At 36.5% G+C, this 19,008-nt stretch overlaps 2 protein-coding genes and 1 long non-coding RNA gene across 4 annotated transcripts in view; 2 read left to right on the top strand and 1 right to left on the bottom strand.

The window, feature by feature from the left end:
• Positions 1-19,008, top strand: part of LOC134791041 (uncharacterized) — a 164,912-nt gene that overhangs the window by 23,470 nt on the left and 122,434 nt on the right. The gene's annotated exons all lie outside the window — the stretch shown is intronic.
• LOC134790980 (uncharacterized) overlaps positions 1-19,008 on the top strand; it is an 85,113-nt gene that overhangs the window by 20,936 nt on the left and 45,169 nt on the right. The gene's annotated exons all lie outside the window — the stretch shown is intronic.
• Positions 7-18,275, bottom strand: LOC134790928 (maltase A1-like). Its single transcript, XM_063761941.1, has 11 exons — positions 18,162-18,275; positions 16,728-16,874; positions 16,472-16,651; positions 12,211-12,374; positions 8,836-9,005; positions 8,315-8,530; positions 7,027-7,228; positions 6,061-6,272; positions 5,391-5,535; positions 2,311-2,549; positions 7-79 (listed from the first exon to the last, which is right to left on the bottom strand). The coding sequence occupies exons 1-11, from the start codon at positions 18,226-18,228 to the stop codon at positions 7-9; spliced, it is 1,815 nt and encodes a 604-aa protein (XP_063618011.1). The 5' UTR covers positions 18,229-18,275.

Below are 19,008 nucleotides of genomic sequence, written 5' to 3'. Positions count from 1 at the left end.
ACTAAATTATATAGGAGCCGCTTGTAAAACCAATGCTTCTCCTCCCTGAAGAGTCAGTTCTTCGCTGTCTATTATGTCTCTGAAACAAATAATACAGAAATTCATTAGCATCTTTTAAAATAAAAAAAACCGGGCAAGTGCGAGTCGGACTCGCGCACGAAAGGGTTCCGTACCATAATGCAAAAAATGGCAAAAAAAAAACGGTCTCCCATCCAGGTACTGACCCCGCCCGACGTTGCTTAACTTCGGTCAAAAATAACGTTTGTTGTATGGGAGCCCCACTTAAATCTTTATTTTATTCTGTTTTTAGTATTTGTTGTTATAGCGGCAACAGAAATACATCATCTGTGAAAATTTCAACTGTCTAGCTATCACGGTTCGTGAGATACAGCCTGGTGACAGACGGACGGACGGACGGACAGCGGAGTCTTAGTAATAGGGTCCCGTTTTACCCTTTGGGTACGGAACCCTAAAAATAAATGAGACTAAAATTTATGGCAATCTTATTTATTCTACATGGTTTTTAGAACCTCTATTTCTATATTCTGTTTTTATATCTAAGAAATTGAAATTACATTTCGATTAACCGATCTGCATCCCAATTTATTGGGGGGGGAGGAGGGGCTGATTCTGTTTTAAAAAATTGATTATATTTTAATCTTGTTTTGATACGACATTAAGTCTAGTCATTACCGACACGATAAAGATAAACTGATAAACTGAAATGACCATGATCAAAAATAAGACGCGTCACTCATTGAACTAATTACTAACGTATACATAGAACCGGCACAGAGAACCAGTATTTTGCGCCATGAGTTGATGTTGTTTTGACGACAAACCATAGAAGGAGCATGCTATGAAATTGTCTACCGTTTGTCCCGTACAAACGCGAATTTTTTGAAGATTTGCAGGTATAAGAGTTCCCTTTTCTATGACAAATCGTCAAAAATATGCACAGAAAAATAATCTGATTTAAATGCCCAAAAAAAGTAGCATCACAGGATATGCGTTTGTACGGGACAGCCCGTGGAATGCTCCAGAAGCGGAGCGTGTGTCTCGCGACCTAAACGTGTAAGCGCCATGAATTTTGTTAGCGTGGTACCTTGTTGACTATTTCATTGTTTGGTATGGCTTCTCTATAGCAATAATATCGCAATGACTGTGATCGATGTTTTTAATACCCATCATGACGGGCAAGATCTGAATTGGTAGCAGAACAAAAGACGAAATAGGCTATTGTATCACGGGTATTCATTAAAATGGACAAAGCATTAACAAATATAAAGGGCTTAGCGTATATAAATCCTATTGATTTCAGATGTACACTTGTACAGTCAGCATGAAATAAACAATGACTGCCAAAGTGACCTAATATATATTATTGGTACCGTAAAATGGGGTGAGTAGGGTCAAAACTGAAACTCAAACCTCGATAACATTTTATTTTTACATATGAAAACTGAATGGTGTATATAATAAGTGTTCCGGACGTTTGTATTTTAGTTTTTATTTTATTTTGGGTAGTTCCATTTCATAACTTTGACGATAAAGAGGAAAACTCATCTCACCCCGTAGTGCCTCGTATTTGGGGTGAGAGGGGTTTTCATACAAAGGTGAATTTGGAAGATTGTTGGATCGATTTTTTACGTCCTTTCTTTAATTCATTTTTACCTCACAAGTAAGTTTAAGTGACAAATCGTTCTGACGTTACATGAAGAGCAGCTGATTATAGTTAGTAAACTACCTTTTGCAAATGTGGTACTCTCAAACTTAATCACGTTTTGTCCAAAGGTAAAACCATTTTTACTTCACCCAATTATCCGCCCCATCCAAGATGGCGGCTCCTTTAATTATTATCCTGTGTTAACAAAATCAAAGGCGTTCCCTTAATCTCGGACATTTCAGATAAGAGCGCTTCTGTTAAAAATCGGGCTATTATGTCCGCTTAATTCGGTTACGGCAGTTACATTTTCAGTTATCTTGAATTTAATTTAGGCTGCTTTCACTGGAGTTTTTAAAAGCGTTTCTTGGACGAAATTGAAATATGGTCACTGATGTTTAATTAGATTTTGGTAGGTTTAGGTTTGGTAGGTTTTGGCAGGCTGCAATAATATGGACCTGTAATTATACAGCCCAAAGGTTGTGTAAAAAAGATTGCTTTTTAATGATAAGGCCTCTTGATGTAGTTTATGTTTTGGCCACGCAAGCTCCTGTCAATTTTACTTACAGAACCTTCTTAAAGTGTATTGAATTAATTACGAAAGCAAAAGTAGGTACCAGGAATTCATAAACAGTTGAAGTTCTTACCCAGCATCTCTCGTAGATTGAATACTGGCCACATATACTGTCGCCGGCAGCGTCAAATGCGGTACCCTGGACAGGTCCACTGTATCCGCCGTCTGTGCCACGTTGAAGAGCAGTACCAGGGTGTCATAGGTACGTAGGCTCCTGACTAAGTAGAAGGAACTGTCAGAGAACGCCCTGATGTCGTATTCTCCGTGAGAGAGTGTTGTGTGCTTGCGTAGGGCTGTCAGTTTTTGGTACACCTGAGAAAAAGTCCATAGTTATAGTGCGACATAACATAGTAGAAATTAAATAAAATGGAACTAAAAAATTCCATACTATATTGTTGCCATTTTTAAGCATTTTACGTCAAAAATGTGACAGTTACGTAGGAAGTGGCGCCCTCGATAATTTTTGTTGGACTATATGTAGTTAGTTAGCACAGTTTTTATGAAACTGACGAAAACATTTTAAAAATCTATTAGTAATTTTTTTTTCATTTACAGAGGAATATTTTGCAGGATTATGATGATTATAGTGGAATTTATCTTTGATTGTGGATAAATAGTTTTGCACCGATCCGATCATTCTGATCATTGTAATATTTTTTTTGCAGTCTTTCGTTGACTATGAACGCTGTAAAGTGTTTGAAACGTCGGGATGTATTTTAAATTAATTATACGCGATATAATCCTTTAAAGTAGTTATATTTCATAATCATAAGAATATTTGAATAGATTGGCTTGTTTAGAAAAGCTTTCACATGTCTATTATAAACTAAGCCAAATCATTAACGAAAGTGTAATCCCATCACACATTTAATTAATGTTCACGTTATACTTGTAGGTATTTACTTGGCCCAAACCCGAAATCAATATCACATTCGAAACTTTGATTAAGGCTGTGGGCCAAATCAAAGCTTAGTAAGTTAGTATACGACATGAGGTATATAAAGGCACTCTTTAATTTTCAAAAACTGACGAGAAAGTTACGTTTTAGCCACAACGTTGGCCAAGCAATTTAATGCAAATTTTTAGTTGTTGTTTGCTGGCTGGTGGAATTGGTTTTAAGTAATAATTGACAAATGATAAGTATTTAATAATGTTCACTTGGATTTTACACATTGGTGTGGTGAAATAAATGTGTGTTTCACTCGGTAGCAAAGTTTGTTTAACTATCGTGCCTTAAAACCCTCGCAATGCTCAAGATTCCACTTAAAATTTTTGGAATCGTTCACTTGCTCGCGACTCAGGAATCAGTATTAGCACAAGGGGTTAACCAAAAACTTTATCCCCCTGTAAAACAAATAACTATTAAATTTTTGTAGACTACTAGTAATTTTTTTTGTCATTATTCTAACTTCTAATTCATTAAGTACCTACCTGAATGACTAAACAGATGAAATAAAGTGTTTTAAAAGAGCGACGCACTAAAATTGCACACCGTAACATAACTAAATATTTAAAGAAACTGAATCTTTTAGCGCTTCTTTTCAGTATAAATATAATTAAAGCATTATTGGCGGTTCCATAAAAGGTGCCCCGTGACGATATTTTCATCAAATTTTATGCGCAAAGTTGTTACTGCTTCATAAAATGTTTACTATTATTACTCGATTTCCTTTATTTACGCAATCTACAAGTTCATAATAAGTATATAGGTAGGTGATAAGTCAGTAATAAATAACAATATTTGAGTTATTAATGTTTGGGTTGATGTTTTAGAGGAGTTAGTGCAATTTTATCATCACAAATAAAATTGCACTATACCTTGTTCTGTCCTGCAACAGCCGTTCTCTTCCCTTCTAATTCAAAGGCTCTGTTCAATTTCCTACTTTTTAAGTAACTAGTGAGAAATTGAACCCTTTCCGACCTTTTTTGGGATCCGTTAGATTAGGCGTCTTAAACTTCGTTGTAAGGCCCTTCAACCATTCGCGATCCTATTATACAAATGGAACTTGGACTTCGCCTATTTAAATGAACCCCCAATCAAGATTAAGCATCAATTACTTGGGTACTTAATATGTTTTTCATTAGAAGCTTTGAGTTTATGAGAAACATTTGCGGCTTGATATTGAACTTTTGAGGACTTTGGAAATGAGATTTTCTGGAAATAGGATTAATTATAAAAATATCAAGCAAGCTGGCAAGAATGGCTAAGAGAGAGAGATGGCAAAGGTGGTCGCCGACGTCCGTTAGGGCATGGCAAATAAAGAAGATAAAAATATTAGCTTCTTCCCGCGACTTCGTCTGCGTGGGATGATGATGATCGTTAGTGAAAACTATCATAGACCCTTTCGTGGACCTCAAACTATCTGCATACCAAATTTCATCTAATTCGGCTTAGCCATTTAAGCGCGAAGATGTAACAGATAGACGAGTTACTTTAGCTATAAACTAGATTTAGTCCCAAAACTCAGCTGTTTTCTACAAAGGTAAGGTGGGGAAGACTATCACCGGGGCAAGACAAACACTTGTATGGAATCCTCATACCGTTTGCCTTCTCTTCTCTGTCGTATCGCTCTTGACAGAGCGGTCGTGGTCACGTCGAGGCGTCCGCATCGGTAGTAGAGGCGGACACAGCTCTTCGCACGATCTCCCGCCATCTCTCCCTGTTGGCAGACTGTCTGGCACAGTCAGATACGCGGCTTCCGGCGGTTTCGCGTTTTGTTTGGCTTGCCCCGTGCAAAATAAACTATGTTCGTCTTACCCCATCTTACCTTATACATAGTTATACCAAGGCTCAGAAAAACTCCCTTCATTTATTATTATAACCCTTTCGTACAACGGAGACTTTCTTATACCAATGTCAACAATTAAATATACCCCAACGACGTCTGCAGACTTTGAACGAACTTTTTCGACTCATAAATGGGTCATAAATTATGGTTATATTTTCAAAATGACGGGCGTTTTCCCGAGCTTGGTTAATAAAGGATGACTCACGCTAGACCGGGCCGGAGCTTCCAGCGCTTCGTTTTCTATGGAAAGCACCACGTAATCACCGATCTGCCGTCATAGAAAATGACATGTCGGACGCCTCGGCCCGGGCACGGCCCGATCTAGCGTGAATCATCCTTAATCACCGTATTATAAGGACTATACCTTATAGTGGCTTCTTGCATCCTCCTTCTGCTTGGCCAGGTTAATCTCCATGAAGTCATCAGCTACTGGAAGCCAGGTGTCCTCACTGGTGGAGAACCCAGCGCTGGTGGTGTTATCCCAATGGTATGGCGTTCGAGCAGGGTCCCTGAAATTTACACAAGCAAAACGTTTTAAAAAACCTCTCTCAGAATCGCTTAAAAACCGACATCCGCGTCATAATAACAGATCAACAGAACTAGCATCCTACTTATCAAAATTACCTTGGTAGGTATGACGATACGGTGGAACACGCGACTCATACATACCCACATACATACAAACAGCAACACTCCTAACTGTACATCGGTGGACTTTATTACAAAAGCATAAGGTCCACCGATGTACAGTTAGGAGTGTAGGCGATGGTACGTCAATACGAGTAGACAGCTAAAATCATATTTGTAGCCCTTGCAAATACTAGCTTGAATTTTTTTACAAATGATTACTTCGTCCCTTCCTCAAAGGATTTTGCCCCCAACGTTGTTTTTTTTTATCTTGCCATAGATTTAATGCATTACCATGCCGCCTGTTTCTTGATCATCCTAAGATAGCCTTCCAACCAAATCACTAGCTGCAGTTAATACAGATTAGGACACCTTTAAATTAAACATGTTCTATTCAGTTCAATTACCTCGAGTACAGATGATAAGTGTCCTCATCCCCCCTATTACACGCCTCCACATCCACCGTGTCCTCCCAGGACACGTATCCGTCCCTCATGCCGATCTCCTCCCCCTGATACGTGACTGCTACTCCTGGTAGCAGCATGTTGAGGGCATTCAGACCGTCGACCATGGACTCGTTGAAGCGAGTCGGCATGCGGTTGTTGTCGTGGTTGCCAAACTAAAAAATAATTATTTTTCAGTATGTGTTTTAACAGTCTGTAAAATGTTGACGACAAACGTTTACTTTAGAGGAAATGGGACGGTTGCTTCTCCATACAACCGTAGGCCCCATTTCCCTCTCTGGATATTGACATCATGGAAAATATTTTTACATAATTTGATGTTTATTAACCATGGCTATGCCCCTACATTCGACTTTTTAGATTTTTTGATTATTGTAAAAATTTGGAGCAAAAAGCAGAATTCATAGAAATGTGTAAATACTCCTAACTCTTATATTAATAAAAAAATCGAAAAGAATCAAGCATAGGGGCATAGCTGTGGTTATGCGTCAAAATATTTTCAATGTATCCAGAGAGGAAAATGAGGACTACGTTTGTATGAAAAGGCGATTTCGCGCGGGTCCTCCACTTTCGTCTTAAAGGAAGATTTTTGCTTCTTCTTTAGGTATACATTGACTATCGAGAAAACACCGTTGGTTTGAAAAAATAGGGATTATTTACCTTAGAACTGAATTTATTTTATTTACAATAACAATCGCTTTTCTCGTAACGAAAGTTGTTTTTTCAAGCGGCCATATTTAGCAATGGTAGGCAATGCGGGGTGTATTGTCTATTATATACTCCGGGTAATTATTTACCACCAGCTTTCAAACCAACCAACTGTGAATAAATAAATTGTGTAACGTCTGAAGAAATATATACAAGATTCGAACAGAAAACTGTATTTAGTTCCAAGTTTAAGTTACTTACCACCCAATTGGGCACCGCTCCAAACGGCATATATGACAGCCACTTCAAGATGACGTACACGAAGTCCCTCGCACTGGACTCGGAGGACACGTCCGTGATGAAGTCGAAGTTGAAGGGGAAGTGCGCTCCGGTCTCGCCGGCCTCGTTGCCGTAGTACAGCATGGTCATGCTGATGTTCGCGTAGCCTTCGGAGAAGAGGACGCTGGAGAAAAAAAAAATCAAATCTTTATACACTTAAAAACTAACACAGTACAGAGTGTCGATATTATGCTAGATACAGAAGGTTTGTGACAGTTTCACCAAGGTCGAGCCGTTGTAGAAAGATAAGGTGTCATTGACGAAAGCAACTGTCAGAATGTCATGGCCAACGATGGTGGTGATCGCTGGTGAAGGTAGTCTCTAAAACCAGATATTTTTATAATGCGTATTACTATAGCTCCATTTTAAATTGGAATACATTATTTTTGTAGCAGTAGCCTTAAAATCCCTTCTCACCCCCCTCTCAAACCTTCTCTCCCCATTCATAACCCACCTCTCCCCGCGAAACCTACTCACCCCGTTTTACGGTACTCCAAAATGGAAATTCACTGTTTTTAAAAAATACTATCATGGGACGTGCATTAAAGGAAAGCTTTCTGATTGTATATTCTAGTTTTCGTACTAAAGAAAAACACATTATTTTCTCTCTTATCGTATCCGTGGCCTTTCCCATTCATGGTTTAGTGTTATAATGTAATAATTGCCTTCAATAAAATAGATCAATACCAATTTTCAGTGCCATTAAAAAAAATCAAGTTTAATTTTTAATACTTAATAGTAGCGGTACTGGCGCAGTTACTAGGATTCGATTAGAACCAACATAAGAACTGTTGAACGGAATATCAGCTTTGATTTTTTATAGAAACGTAACAAGCAAGAAACTTTAAAGTTTTTTAGAACAAAATGTCAATCTTAAACATGCTAGTTCATTTATATCCATTTAAACTGTTTACATAAAACCATCATGTGAGGTTTTGAGTTGGGTCAGATAGAAATTATGATTAAGAGGTAAATATGATTACTTGATTAGGTATTAAACTTTTTATTTTATTTTGTAAATATAACATAAACTTTTGTTAAACGGGCTCACACGAGAGGACGCCCAGGATCGCGCAAAGTGGAGAAAGGCAAGTAGGAAAACGGACCCTGGCAAAGGCCGGGATAACGCCAGGTAGAAGAAGAACATAAACTTTTATTCAGGAAATGAACTTTTTGCCTTACAATTATATAATCATTATTATGTACTCACCGAGTATCACCTCCATGCTCAGCCTCATACTGATCCGTGAACTCTCTCCACTCGTACACGATATCGTACAGCTCTATCAGATCCTTGGTGTAGAGAGGGATGGTGTACCCGAGCTGGTGGGACTCGAACTGGATTAGCCCGCTGAGGGGATCATCGGGGTATCTACCCTCGTGGTCTGCTGGATCTGCCTCGATCATGTAGGGAAGGGCGTCCACTCTGGAAAGTAAATCATTTTAAATACATATATAAGTCGAAGAACCTCGTTAATTATCCGACCAACAGCTAGAATTATCTTTAGATTAGGAATGGAATCTGATAATATTTCAAGTCGCGAAAAAAAGCAAGTTCACATTCTGGTTCTATTCCGTCAATTATTCAGGAAATTTAAGGGCTGACACAAATCCCTGATGGAACAGACACTGGATCAGGAATTGTTGCAGGTATAACTTCTGGATGATGTTGCTCCACTCCCAAGTAGATCAACTTTCAATTTTGTAGGTTACTTCATGATGTATACCAACCTGAAACCATCAACACCTTCATCAAACCAGAATCGCATGATGTTGATCATCTCATCCTTCACGGGCTGGTGTCGGAAGTTGAAGTCCGCCTGTTCCACCGCGAACTGGTGGAGGTAGAACTGCTGGCGGGTGCTGCTCCACTCCCAGGCTGAGCCACCGAATTGACTGACCTGGGGGTTATTACAATGTCTTGTAAGGATGAGTTACAACTAATGTCCGATCGAAATAGGATTTTTGCTGAAACCGAAACCAAGCATTCGGTTGGGACTCAGTTTCGGTTTCAGCCGAATCTTTTATAGAGGTTAATATAGTAGAAAATAATGTCGGTGGACTTTCTTTACAATTACATATTACAATGAAATATCTATAATTCGTGCAAGTGTTAAAAAAAACCAGCCAAGTGCGTGTCGGACCACGCCTAAGAAAGACTAATATAATTTATTTATTATTATAGCAGTTTTTTTTACTGAAAGCGAACCTTCGGTCAGACACTAGTTACAACTCACACACATCTATTATATCCAGTGACACAATCAACGAACAGTTGTTTTGTTCAAAATTTGGAACCTTAACTCATTAAATTAATAAAAGTTTTAGAATAGATTATGGATAAATGTCAACACCTTAGTCTCGTTTTTTTAGTTACGTAATTCTAAAATTCATATAATAGAGGGTGTTTTGTCATGATCAGCTATAGCTAGTGCTATTACTAGGATAACAAAAATATTTTTATCTACACTCATATCATAAACTCTCTATGACGCCTTCAAAATCCGTAAATAATGGCCCACATTACGATAAACTGTTTTGTTACAGCAAATTTCTTATCTGTGAAAATGTGGTAATATAGCTTCATTACTATATCAAAATCGATTTGGTAATGCATTCAAATTTCGAACATCTCTGAAAAAAAAAGCAATTTGATTTGACCCCTATTCTAATATCAGTCGAGATGACGATTTATTCGAAATCAAATGACAATTGCATACAATATTGACAAATCCCGCATGTAAGTTGGTATCGGACGATATGGTAATCGACCCCGACTCTAGTTTGTCTCTGAATTAAAAAAAAACTACGGATGCGTGACATGCGTGAAAAGTTTTCCTTTGCCGCCATTTGACATACAGTTTATATTTTAATTAATTTGTAAGTAAAAAATAATTTGTTTTGTTGTTTTTAAAGTAACTATAACAAAAGTTTCGTGTAAAATGTGCGATAAAGATATTTCGGAGACGCCAGCTCATATCCGCGAGATCCGCCAGAGAGGAAAGTGCCCCAATGTCGGCTGTAATATGAGGTTAGTGAATAATATCATAGAAAGTTTATAATATGTGTGTAGATAAAGCAGTGTATGTAACTGTACATAATTAGGCATTAAAACACACGTGTGATACTATTATGAAACTCATTTCATTCGTTTCATAAACCCACACTCGTATTTTAATGCCTTTCATTATGTAGCAGTCACATAAACTACTATTCTTATGTTGGGAAACAATACATTGTCTGAGGATACACTCGGAAGTAATTTTCCGGTCCATAAGTTATCTCTTTACAAAAAGGCACATACGAAGATTCGTTGCTGCATAACATGGGGTTAAACTAGTGGATAGGTTTATGCATTTCTAACATATAAAAATATACTTCTTAATAAACTTCAATTTAGTTTTCTTTAACTCTAAGCTAAGCAAACAGTAGCCTATATGTTTAAGTTTAAGGCTTTATAGCATCTGTTTTGGAGTGGCAATATGGAAACATTAACTTTTTATGTACAAATATATTCAAAAAATTTAAAAAACAAAACAAAAAGAATTTTTTTTTTGGCGAAATTTACCTATACTCATATTATTTTTTTTCCTTCTTTTGACCTCAGAAATGCGTGGTTAAAAATTTTTCGCATTCCTCGTGAGCACCTTGTATAGCCGGTGGCTTAGCCCTACAATGCATGACTTTTTTGTTTTTGGAAATAAAATTATATGTGATAAATATATGTGTTTACTTTTAGGGAAAAATAAAAAAAAATATATACAACGCATATTTTGGAAAATAAAAGGTTTTCTATCTGTGTTCCATATGTGGAACACCATGCATTAAGGTATAGAGTATATACATTTAAAAATATATGGCACATTTTCGTTTTTACATGTTCCATTTCTTTTTGTAATGTTATCAACAGTTTTTATGGTTGTGGATTGCTTTTAAGTGACTTTTGTGGATTTAGCGACCTTGCATGATGTTTTTGACGAGATTTTTGTATTTTTACTTAGTCCTGATGAGGCCAGCTTGAACCTCTACTGGTGATGTATAATCAGCATCAGCATTACCAAAACTTCTGGTATTGTAGGTAGACTTTACAGAATTAGAGTGTAGGACGTGCAGGTGATCATGGAACACATTGGTGACCTATTATTAAACTTGATACCAACTCCGAAATTCTGACAGGTGATAACGATGTATGGAGTTGTGATATAGTTAAAAATAAGTCATATGTAACTGGCGTCAGCTCAACTAACTCAGGACATGACGACCGACTATTTTCTGAGTCGCTAAATTCTTCAGAAGCCTGATTTATTGTTGCCCGCATTATTTCAAAGATGAATTCACTATCGGCACTCGAAGATCCCATCATCCAGATCCCGATCATCTTTACTTGCAAAGGATTGATAAAAATGATAAATAATGGTCATTATCTGCATTCCGTAAGGATTTACTTTCGCATCATCTAAAAACTATTCATAAACATTAATTAATCAGCTGTTGTGAGCTCTAAAAAAAGGTTAACGATTTTGAGCCTTATGCCTTGGACAGAAGTTCTCAAATGTATACATATTTTAACGTGAGTGTGCCGTAAAACCATAAATAACCGTTCCTACAGATTACGCCAAACTAAAACTTATGCCAACGTCATAAAGACTCTGACAAGTGCAAGCGTTCCTTACTTAGTTTGTGTAAGCAATATGAACCTCAATGCATGGTGTACCATATCGGGAACGTTTGAAAAATATTGTTCGACGCTATCTAAACATTGCAAAACTATAAAATTAAACTTACCGTCGAGTAATATACAGTTTAACAGTCACAATATATATTTTTTCTTATTGTTTAACTTTAAAATGATTTTTTTGTCGCACTTCGAAACTTGTCAAAACTGATTTTTGCACCAACTCCCGAAATTTGACCGATCGTCCGACACCTTGGATATTTACTGCTGCCTAGCGGCAACACGCCGAACTATTATAGTAGCCTTGACTGTAAAGTAACCTTCAAGGTATAACAGATGTCGCTGCCTACCTGATTCTTGACACAATTCGCACATATTTCGGTTGTGCCATATATGGAACTGTATGCATTGTAGGGTTAGACAAAACTTACCCAGTTGGAAGGAGGCAGGATATTGCTGTCATTTTCAGGATCAGGGTATCCGTCAGCCCAGACAAAGTAGTCAGCGAACTCAGGGTTGCCAGCTTCCGACTCGATGAAGTAATCTGAGTAGGTGCTGGCGTGGTTCGGTACGAAGTCTAGCAGGACTTTGATGCCTGGAGACAATGAAAAATTAGTTGCTATAGAAACAAAAAAAGTAAAAGGAAAAAAAAAAGGAAATACAAACACAAAAAATTAAATAAAAACAAGTGACGTTAATGAATGTCACTCAGCATATCATTATATGCTACGGCCGGCGGGTTCCCGTTCAGTGGGGTCACTTAAAATAGCTAACGAATAACAACACAGATAAATACAGAAATAAAACGAAAAACATAACAGTTCAGGAGAGTCTTTTCAAAAGGGCTTATTTCTCTTTGGACACAATACAAAAATAAGCCCTATTGAAAAGACGGAGTGTCTTTTATCAGTAGATTTAAATGCTACAGTTAGCTTAATAACAGCTGTACTGAAAGTTTGTTATCAGTTTTTTTTTTCTACATACATAAATAAAAATACTTTTAAGCAACGTGAAATAGATGTCTTTGTTATACTTTTTTTCTTTGTGCCAACTTGTATAGTTTCGTAAAAATATGAGACAAAAAAATCGTTAGTTACTTATAATTAGCCTATTAATGCAAACAAAATACTATAAGTATAACATGCTTAATATTTAAAACTTTCGCGTTTTGAACACATATTAACTCATATATATAGACTGGTCTAACGCGAATTTTATTCAATTACCTTTATTTACCGACGTTTCGACACAGGTTTCACTGGTCGTGGTCGCGGCTGACTGATGTCCCAGCAAAATGTCAAAACAGAGATTTGACAGATTTGAATTCGCGTTAGACCAGTCTATAAATGTGAGTTAATATAACATACATGTTTGTGTCTGTATGTCTTTAGTAACCAAGTCTACAACTTATAAAAACGAATTTAAATACAGCAATGCTAAAACACACTGCCCAAGTTATAAATATTATTATCATACTTATCCATTTACAAGTTAATATGAACCGAACTAATGTACTCAAACAAGAAAGGCCAATCGCCAAACTTTCTATAGTTAATAATTCTGTCAATATTAGTTCTACACAACATTCTATGTATAGCTAAGTACGTATATTAGCTGCTTATATATTATGTAGGTATAACATTACTCCCCTCATTTTAGGGTGGCTATTTATAACCCCGTTAAATAATTAATGGGTTACTTTAACCTACTTTAGGATATTTTGAAATTGGATTAATTTTAAATTCTGTTATTGTACCTAAATTATGAAAAGGAAATTAGGGGCCAGTTTTTCTTCTTCTTTTTCCTGCCCTTATCCCACGTTATGTGGAGTCGGCACAACATGTTTTTCTCTTCCATTCTCCATCTTTCGTCACCTCACTACTCACTCCTTTCTCATATCCTCTTTCAGACAATCCATCCATCGTTTTTTGGGTCTACCATCCGCTTTCCGTCCATTAACATTCACCCCTAACATTCTTTTGCCTATATGCATATTTTATTTCACATATTTTTTACTACAAAACAAATGATTTTGTACGTAATGCGATAGCTTTCAAATAGTTAGATCTGTATGTCTAAGTTACTTAACCGATATACTTATTTATGACCATTGGGCCATTTTCCATCACCTGGAAAACACTCACTTCTAGAAGTTGAGACCTAAAAGTAGATCTGAGTCTGGGCCTACATCTAAAAGTAAGTTATCGAGTTAGTTTGTGAAAAAAATATGATACACCAGTGATAAAACGCATATTTAAAAAACCGCCTTGTTTTTATCCAGTAAATAAAATAACAACAATAAAATTCATTATATACTTAAATATATGCATAACCATTTAAATCAGTTTAATTCAATTTCAAGTTAAATATTTAATCGTAAAAAGTAAATAAACGATATTGGAATAAAAACTATTCGATTCGACTTCGGCTTGATTCGAACTTTGAAACACGTCAAATATTTGGTCTAGATAGGATATGGATCGGATATGTCAGTGTCAAATGTGACGTTTCTTAAAACGAAAACGTCACTATTGACACTGACATATCCGGTCCATATCGCATCTAGACGTAATATTTGACGTATATTAAAGTTCGAATTAGGCCGTAGTCGAAAATATTACCGATATTTTACTTTCAAAATTGCGTATGCGCCGTACTATTTGCGGAACTCCTTTTCTAATTTCACTTATTAAATAAGGAGTTCCGCTTGTAATATTAGTTGTAGTTTGTTATGCAATAGGTGATTGAGTGAACGAACTGATATTTTGCTTTCAAAATGGCGTATGCGCCATGTAATGGCTAAGGATTTTACTACGTTTTGGAAATACAATGGCGCCTGATCATTTATTTAAGCGGGTGCACCTCGGTGCTCCGTAAATATCGTTCTATTTGAGGAATCCGATAGTCTATTAATGATTGTAGGCATTGTTTTACATGAACTATCTTTTTAAACGGCTATGTTTATTGGTTAGGTGGGCGAATCAAATTTTAGACTGACACTTTTCACGTCTCTGGCGTTATATTTTTAAATATTTTTTAGGGTCGATAGCCCTCTTATAACTCACTTGATGTCAATGCATGTTAGATCCAATGAACATTATATGTTCTACTAACTAACGTTTATTTTTATAGTTTTATTTTTATTTTTCTTTGTTATCTACTATTAGTCTTGTAGACAAAAATATGGATACCCGGTGTCTGAAATAAATATTTTTATTTCATTTCATTTCATTTAGGGTTCCGTACTCAAAGGGTAAAACGGGACCCTATTACTGAGACTTCGCTGTCCGTCAGTCTGTCTGTCACCAGGCTGTATCTCATGAACCGCGATAGGCAGGCTAGACAGTTAAAATTCTCACAGATGATGTATTTCTGTTGCCACTATAACAACAAATACTAAAAACAGAACATAATGAATATTTAAGTGGAGCTCCCATACAATAAACGTGATTTTTTTGCCGTTTTTAGGGTTCCGCACCTAAAAAGGAAAAAATAGAACCCTCGCCCGTGCGCGAGTCTGACGCGCATTCGGCCGGTTTTTATGTTATAAGTAATTTATTGTAGTAATGTAGTATTTAAGTGGTTTAATGATTTAATTTAATGTAGGTAATGTTTTATATTAAATGTATCGAAACCGCAGTCTTTGTCTGACCACCAACGCATGCGTTCTGTGAAAATGCTCCTCGATATGGAGCGAAACATGACGAGGAATCATATTCACGACATGAGTGACGCAGTTTAATATATTTAATATATCAATTGTAATATCTTTAATCGTACTTTATCAAAAAATATGTAGAACAATCCTTGTAATTTGTGCTGATTAATTAGGCAATCGTTTACCATATCTTCAAATCATTGTTGAAATCCCCCCGAAAAGTAAGATATCAACGAAATTATCTTATCTTCAGGATAACCCAGAATGCGCAAACAAATAATTATCTACATTGCAGTTTTATCACAAAAATCATTAATATCAAATTAACGTATTGTTGGATAATATTTTTTCCGGCCATTAATTACATATATTAAATTTTTATTTTGACGTTAACACTTAACAGTCATTAAAAAAGCGGGAATATATTTCATTTAAAGTTGTAATTTTTTTGTAAAGAAGTCACTTTCTGTGATAATGTTTATTTTTAATTAGGTAGGTAATAAAATTTAATTAACCATCCGAAGCCGAAGTTCTTTATTTCCTACTACCTACCCAAAGGCTCCACCAGCACTCTAGTCTTCAATGGTCCCAAATTCATGGTTGATTTTGTAGAAATTGCAGGTTTTATGTCTTATTTCTCTCCAATACAGCCCCAATTAAGACGATTCAATTCGTTACATTGCGGTATTTGGTCGATCGACTGAATTCATTGTACTCTGTAGTTAGCAATGAATCGAATATTGCATGCAAGTTATGTATACATGCGGAAGGCGCAGCGTGGGTTGATCCCCACAAGGTGGACTGACGACCTGGTAAAGGTCGGGGAAGACCTCTGGATGTCATTGTGGCACTCTTTCGGGGAGACCTATGTCCAGCAGTGGACGTCCTCTGGCTGATATGATGAGGATGATGATGATGATGATGATGGTGATGATGATGATGATGATGATAATAATGATGATGATGATGACGCAAGTTCTTGAACCGTCCAAATGGGGCTTAAAGTTGACAAACACTTAGGCTTGGATACTCACCCAAACTATGTGCCTTCTGCAATAGCTCTCTAAAGTCCTCCATGGTCCCGTACTCATGATGGATTTCGTAGAAGTTGCTGATGTCGTAACCAAAGTCGATCATTGGTGATTCAAAGATCGGCGACATCCAGATTGCGTCGATACCAGCACCGGGGAAATGTTCTAGTTCACTGATGATACCTTCAAAAAACGATATTCTCATTCATTTTCTGGATTCAGATTTATAAAAAATCTACATTAAAAAAAATGTAAGTACCCTGTAAATCACCAATGCCATCTCCATCGCTGTCTTTAAAAGACCTCGGGTAGATCTGATATAGCACGCAGTGCTCCCACCAGTCCAGGGGCTTCAGCTCTGGAGGCTCGGGACCTTGGGAAGACAAGACACCCCAGGTGATGCCCACTGCAAAAAAAAGGTATAAGAAGGTTAAGATTATTAAGCATTTAATTCCGAAATACCTAGAAATTCACAAATAAAAGACAACATTGACCTAACGGTACATAAAAATCTTATAGAAACGAGGTTTTATTAAAGTATATTTACTATGCTAACAATTTATAAATTAAGCAAGGCAATAAGTAAATATCCGAAATTCTGTGCTATCGGCCCTTAACTTATAAAATTTTCACGTGTATTAAAATAGCAACAAGTCCAATAACCTTGATATTTAAATAATGATTGTATCTAAGAAATATACAGGAACGTCAGGAACACTCAATATTCGATAACTATACTTTACCAAAAAATGAAAACCAATCGAAACTTGATTAGAAGTTTGAATTGAATTAGTTAATACTTTCAAGAGAAATCTTAAGTGTAACAATGAAAACTTGCGAAATCTGGGCTCAAACAAAAAGTTGATTGATGGAACAAGGGCTGAAACTTAAATGTATTTAATTTGGGAATACGATTTCGTCTTAAAGCCTGAATGTCAATGTCAAGTTCTAATTTATGGTTAAAGGTGAAACAAATGAATGACGATTTTGCAAGGATTTTACTTAAAGTCAATAAGAATAGAAAAAATAACTTAGCTTTTACCTACATATTTGTATCCCCTAGGCCCCCTAGGCCCCCACAAATTAAAAGTTGCCAAGATAAAGATGAAGATTCTTGCGGAAATAGTGATATAACATTTTCTAGCAATATTGACTTACCGACACCGACACCTGCGGTGGTCAAAATCGTAACCAAAATGTTGCGGCTATATTACTTTGGGATGTTAACGAAATTGATCATCTGCTAGTCATTGAACAGAAATTTCTTGAGTCGGGCATTCTTAAGGGGCCCACTGATTAACAGTCCGCCGGACGGTATCGGCCTGTCAGTTGTTCGGAACTGTCAAAATTTTGTTCTAATGGGCCCCTTTACATGGAAGCCGATTCAATGTACAGCAGTATTGAACGTGCGAAGAAAAACAAGGACGTATTCTCTATGACGGATTGTAAAATAATTTTTAAGAATGCTAGATAGAAAGGTGTGTCGGTATATGTAGTAAGACTCGCTTAGAAAGATTTTGAAGGGACCACGCCAAAAACGCGTCTTAAGGAGTGTAATAAATTAATAATAACCGTGGACTAAATATTAGAAAACCAGAAAAAAAAAACATATTTATAACGCGGAAAATTGTATTAAAACTGTCAATAGCAAACGGGTTCTTCTTTATATGGCTTCACATTAATGTCTGTATACCTGCAATCCACCCCAACACCGCTATAACACCAACAGTGATCGCCGAAACCTTCAGCACTTTTCCCATGTTGGTCAACAACTGAGGCCCGAGAACCGACCCCTGCGGTACCCCCACAAAACAATCTTATCTGCGATTATATCCACATTATGTTTTTGTCTGATATAATCATGTTTTTATCTGTATATTATACTACTGCATTTGAGGTAATCATGATATCTAAAGGTTATCAAAAATGGCGATTATTAGACACGGTTGGTTGCGTAAGTAACTGTCGATATCGAAAGGTAATTAGGTATTCTAATTTTTAATGCCAATTGTTTGTTTGTTTAATATAGTAAAATAGATTTAAGTCATAAGTTTCAGGACGTATATGAATAAAATAAATAAACACATAAAGTATACCTACTCATACAATACGTCATAAGTATAGTGTAAATAACATTATTTGCGGTATTTGACGTCTGTCACTCACAACAGCAATACTACGTAAAATGTTTTGCACATCGAAATCACAAAGGAAAACAACTGCACTGCGAACGTTTACGTTCTACGTCTTTTTTTTTTTAATTTTAGGGTTGGCCGGACACCACCGTTATGAATCGGTAGTCGTCTAAGTAAATCGATATGAATTTTTCATTTTTCTTTTAATAAAAATAAGGAAAAGGTGGATAATTAACTGTAAATATGGATATATTTATCGTCACTTAACAGACAACAAATTTGACACAGAAATAACATAAATAAACTTTAAAATAGATCCCCAGTTAGTTTCAATTTTGACAATGGGTGCGACCTACTCGGTCGGTGTATTAAATACACCGACCAACCGGTAGCTTGCGGGAAAAC

This window comes from Cydia splendana, chromosome 5 (genome assembly GCF_910591565.1).
Source record: "Cydia splendana chromosome 5, ilCydSple1.2, whole genome shotgun sequence".
In the NCBI taxonomy this organism is placed as follows: domain Eukaryota; kingdom Metazoa; phylum Arthropoda; class Insecta; order Lepidoptera; family Tortricidae; genus Cydia; species Cydia splendana.
Note: the sequence above shows the minus strand (reverse complement) of the source record. Positions and strands in the feature narration are given on the sequence as shown.

Excerpts from the sequence above, each read along its gene's own strand:
- LOC134790928 (XM_063761941.1), bottom strand. The coding sequence starts at position 18,228 with ATGGGAAAAGTGCTGAAGGTTTCGGCGATCACTGTTGGTGTTATAGCG. Across the intron at positions 16,875-18,161 it reads GGTGTTGGGGTGGATTGCAG|TGGGCATCACCTGGGGTGTC; the intron begins GTATACAGACAT and ends TTTTTTTTGCAG. Across the intron at positions 8,531-8,835 it reads GAAGGTGTTGATGGTTTCAG|AGTGGACGCCCTTCCCTACA; the intron begins GTTGGTATACAT and ends TTTACTTTCCAG.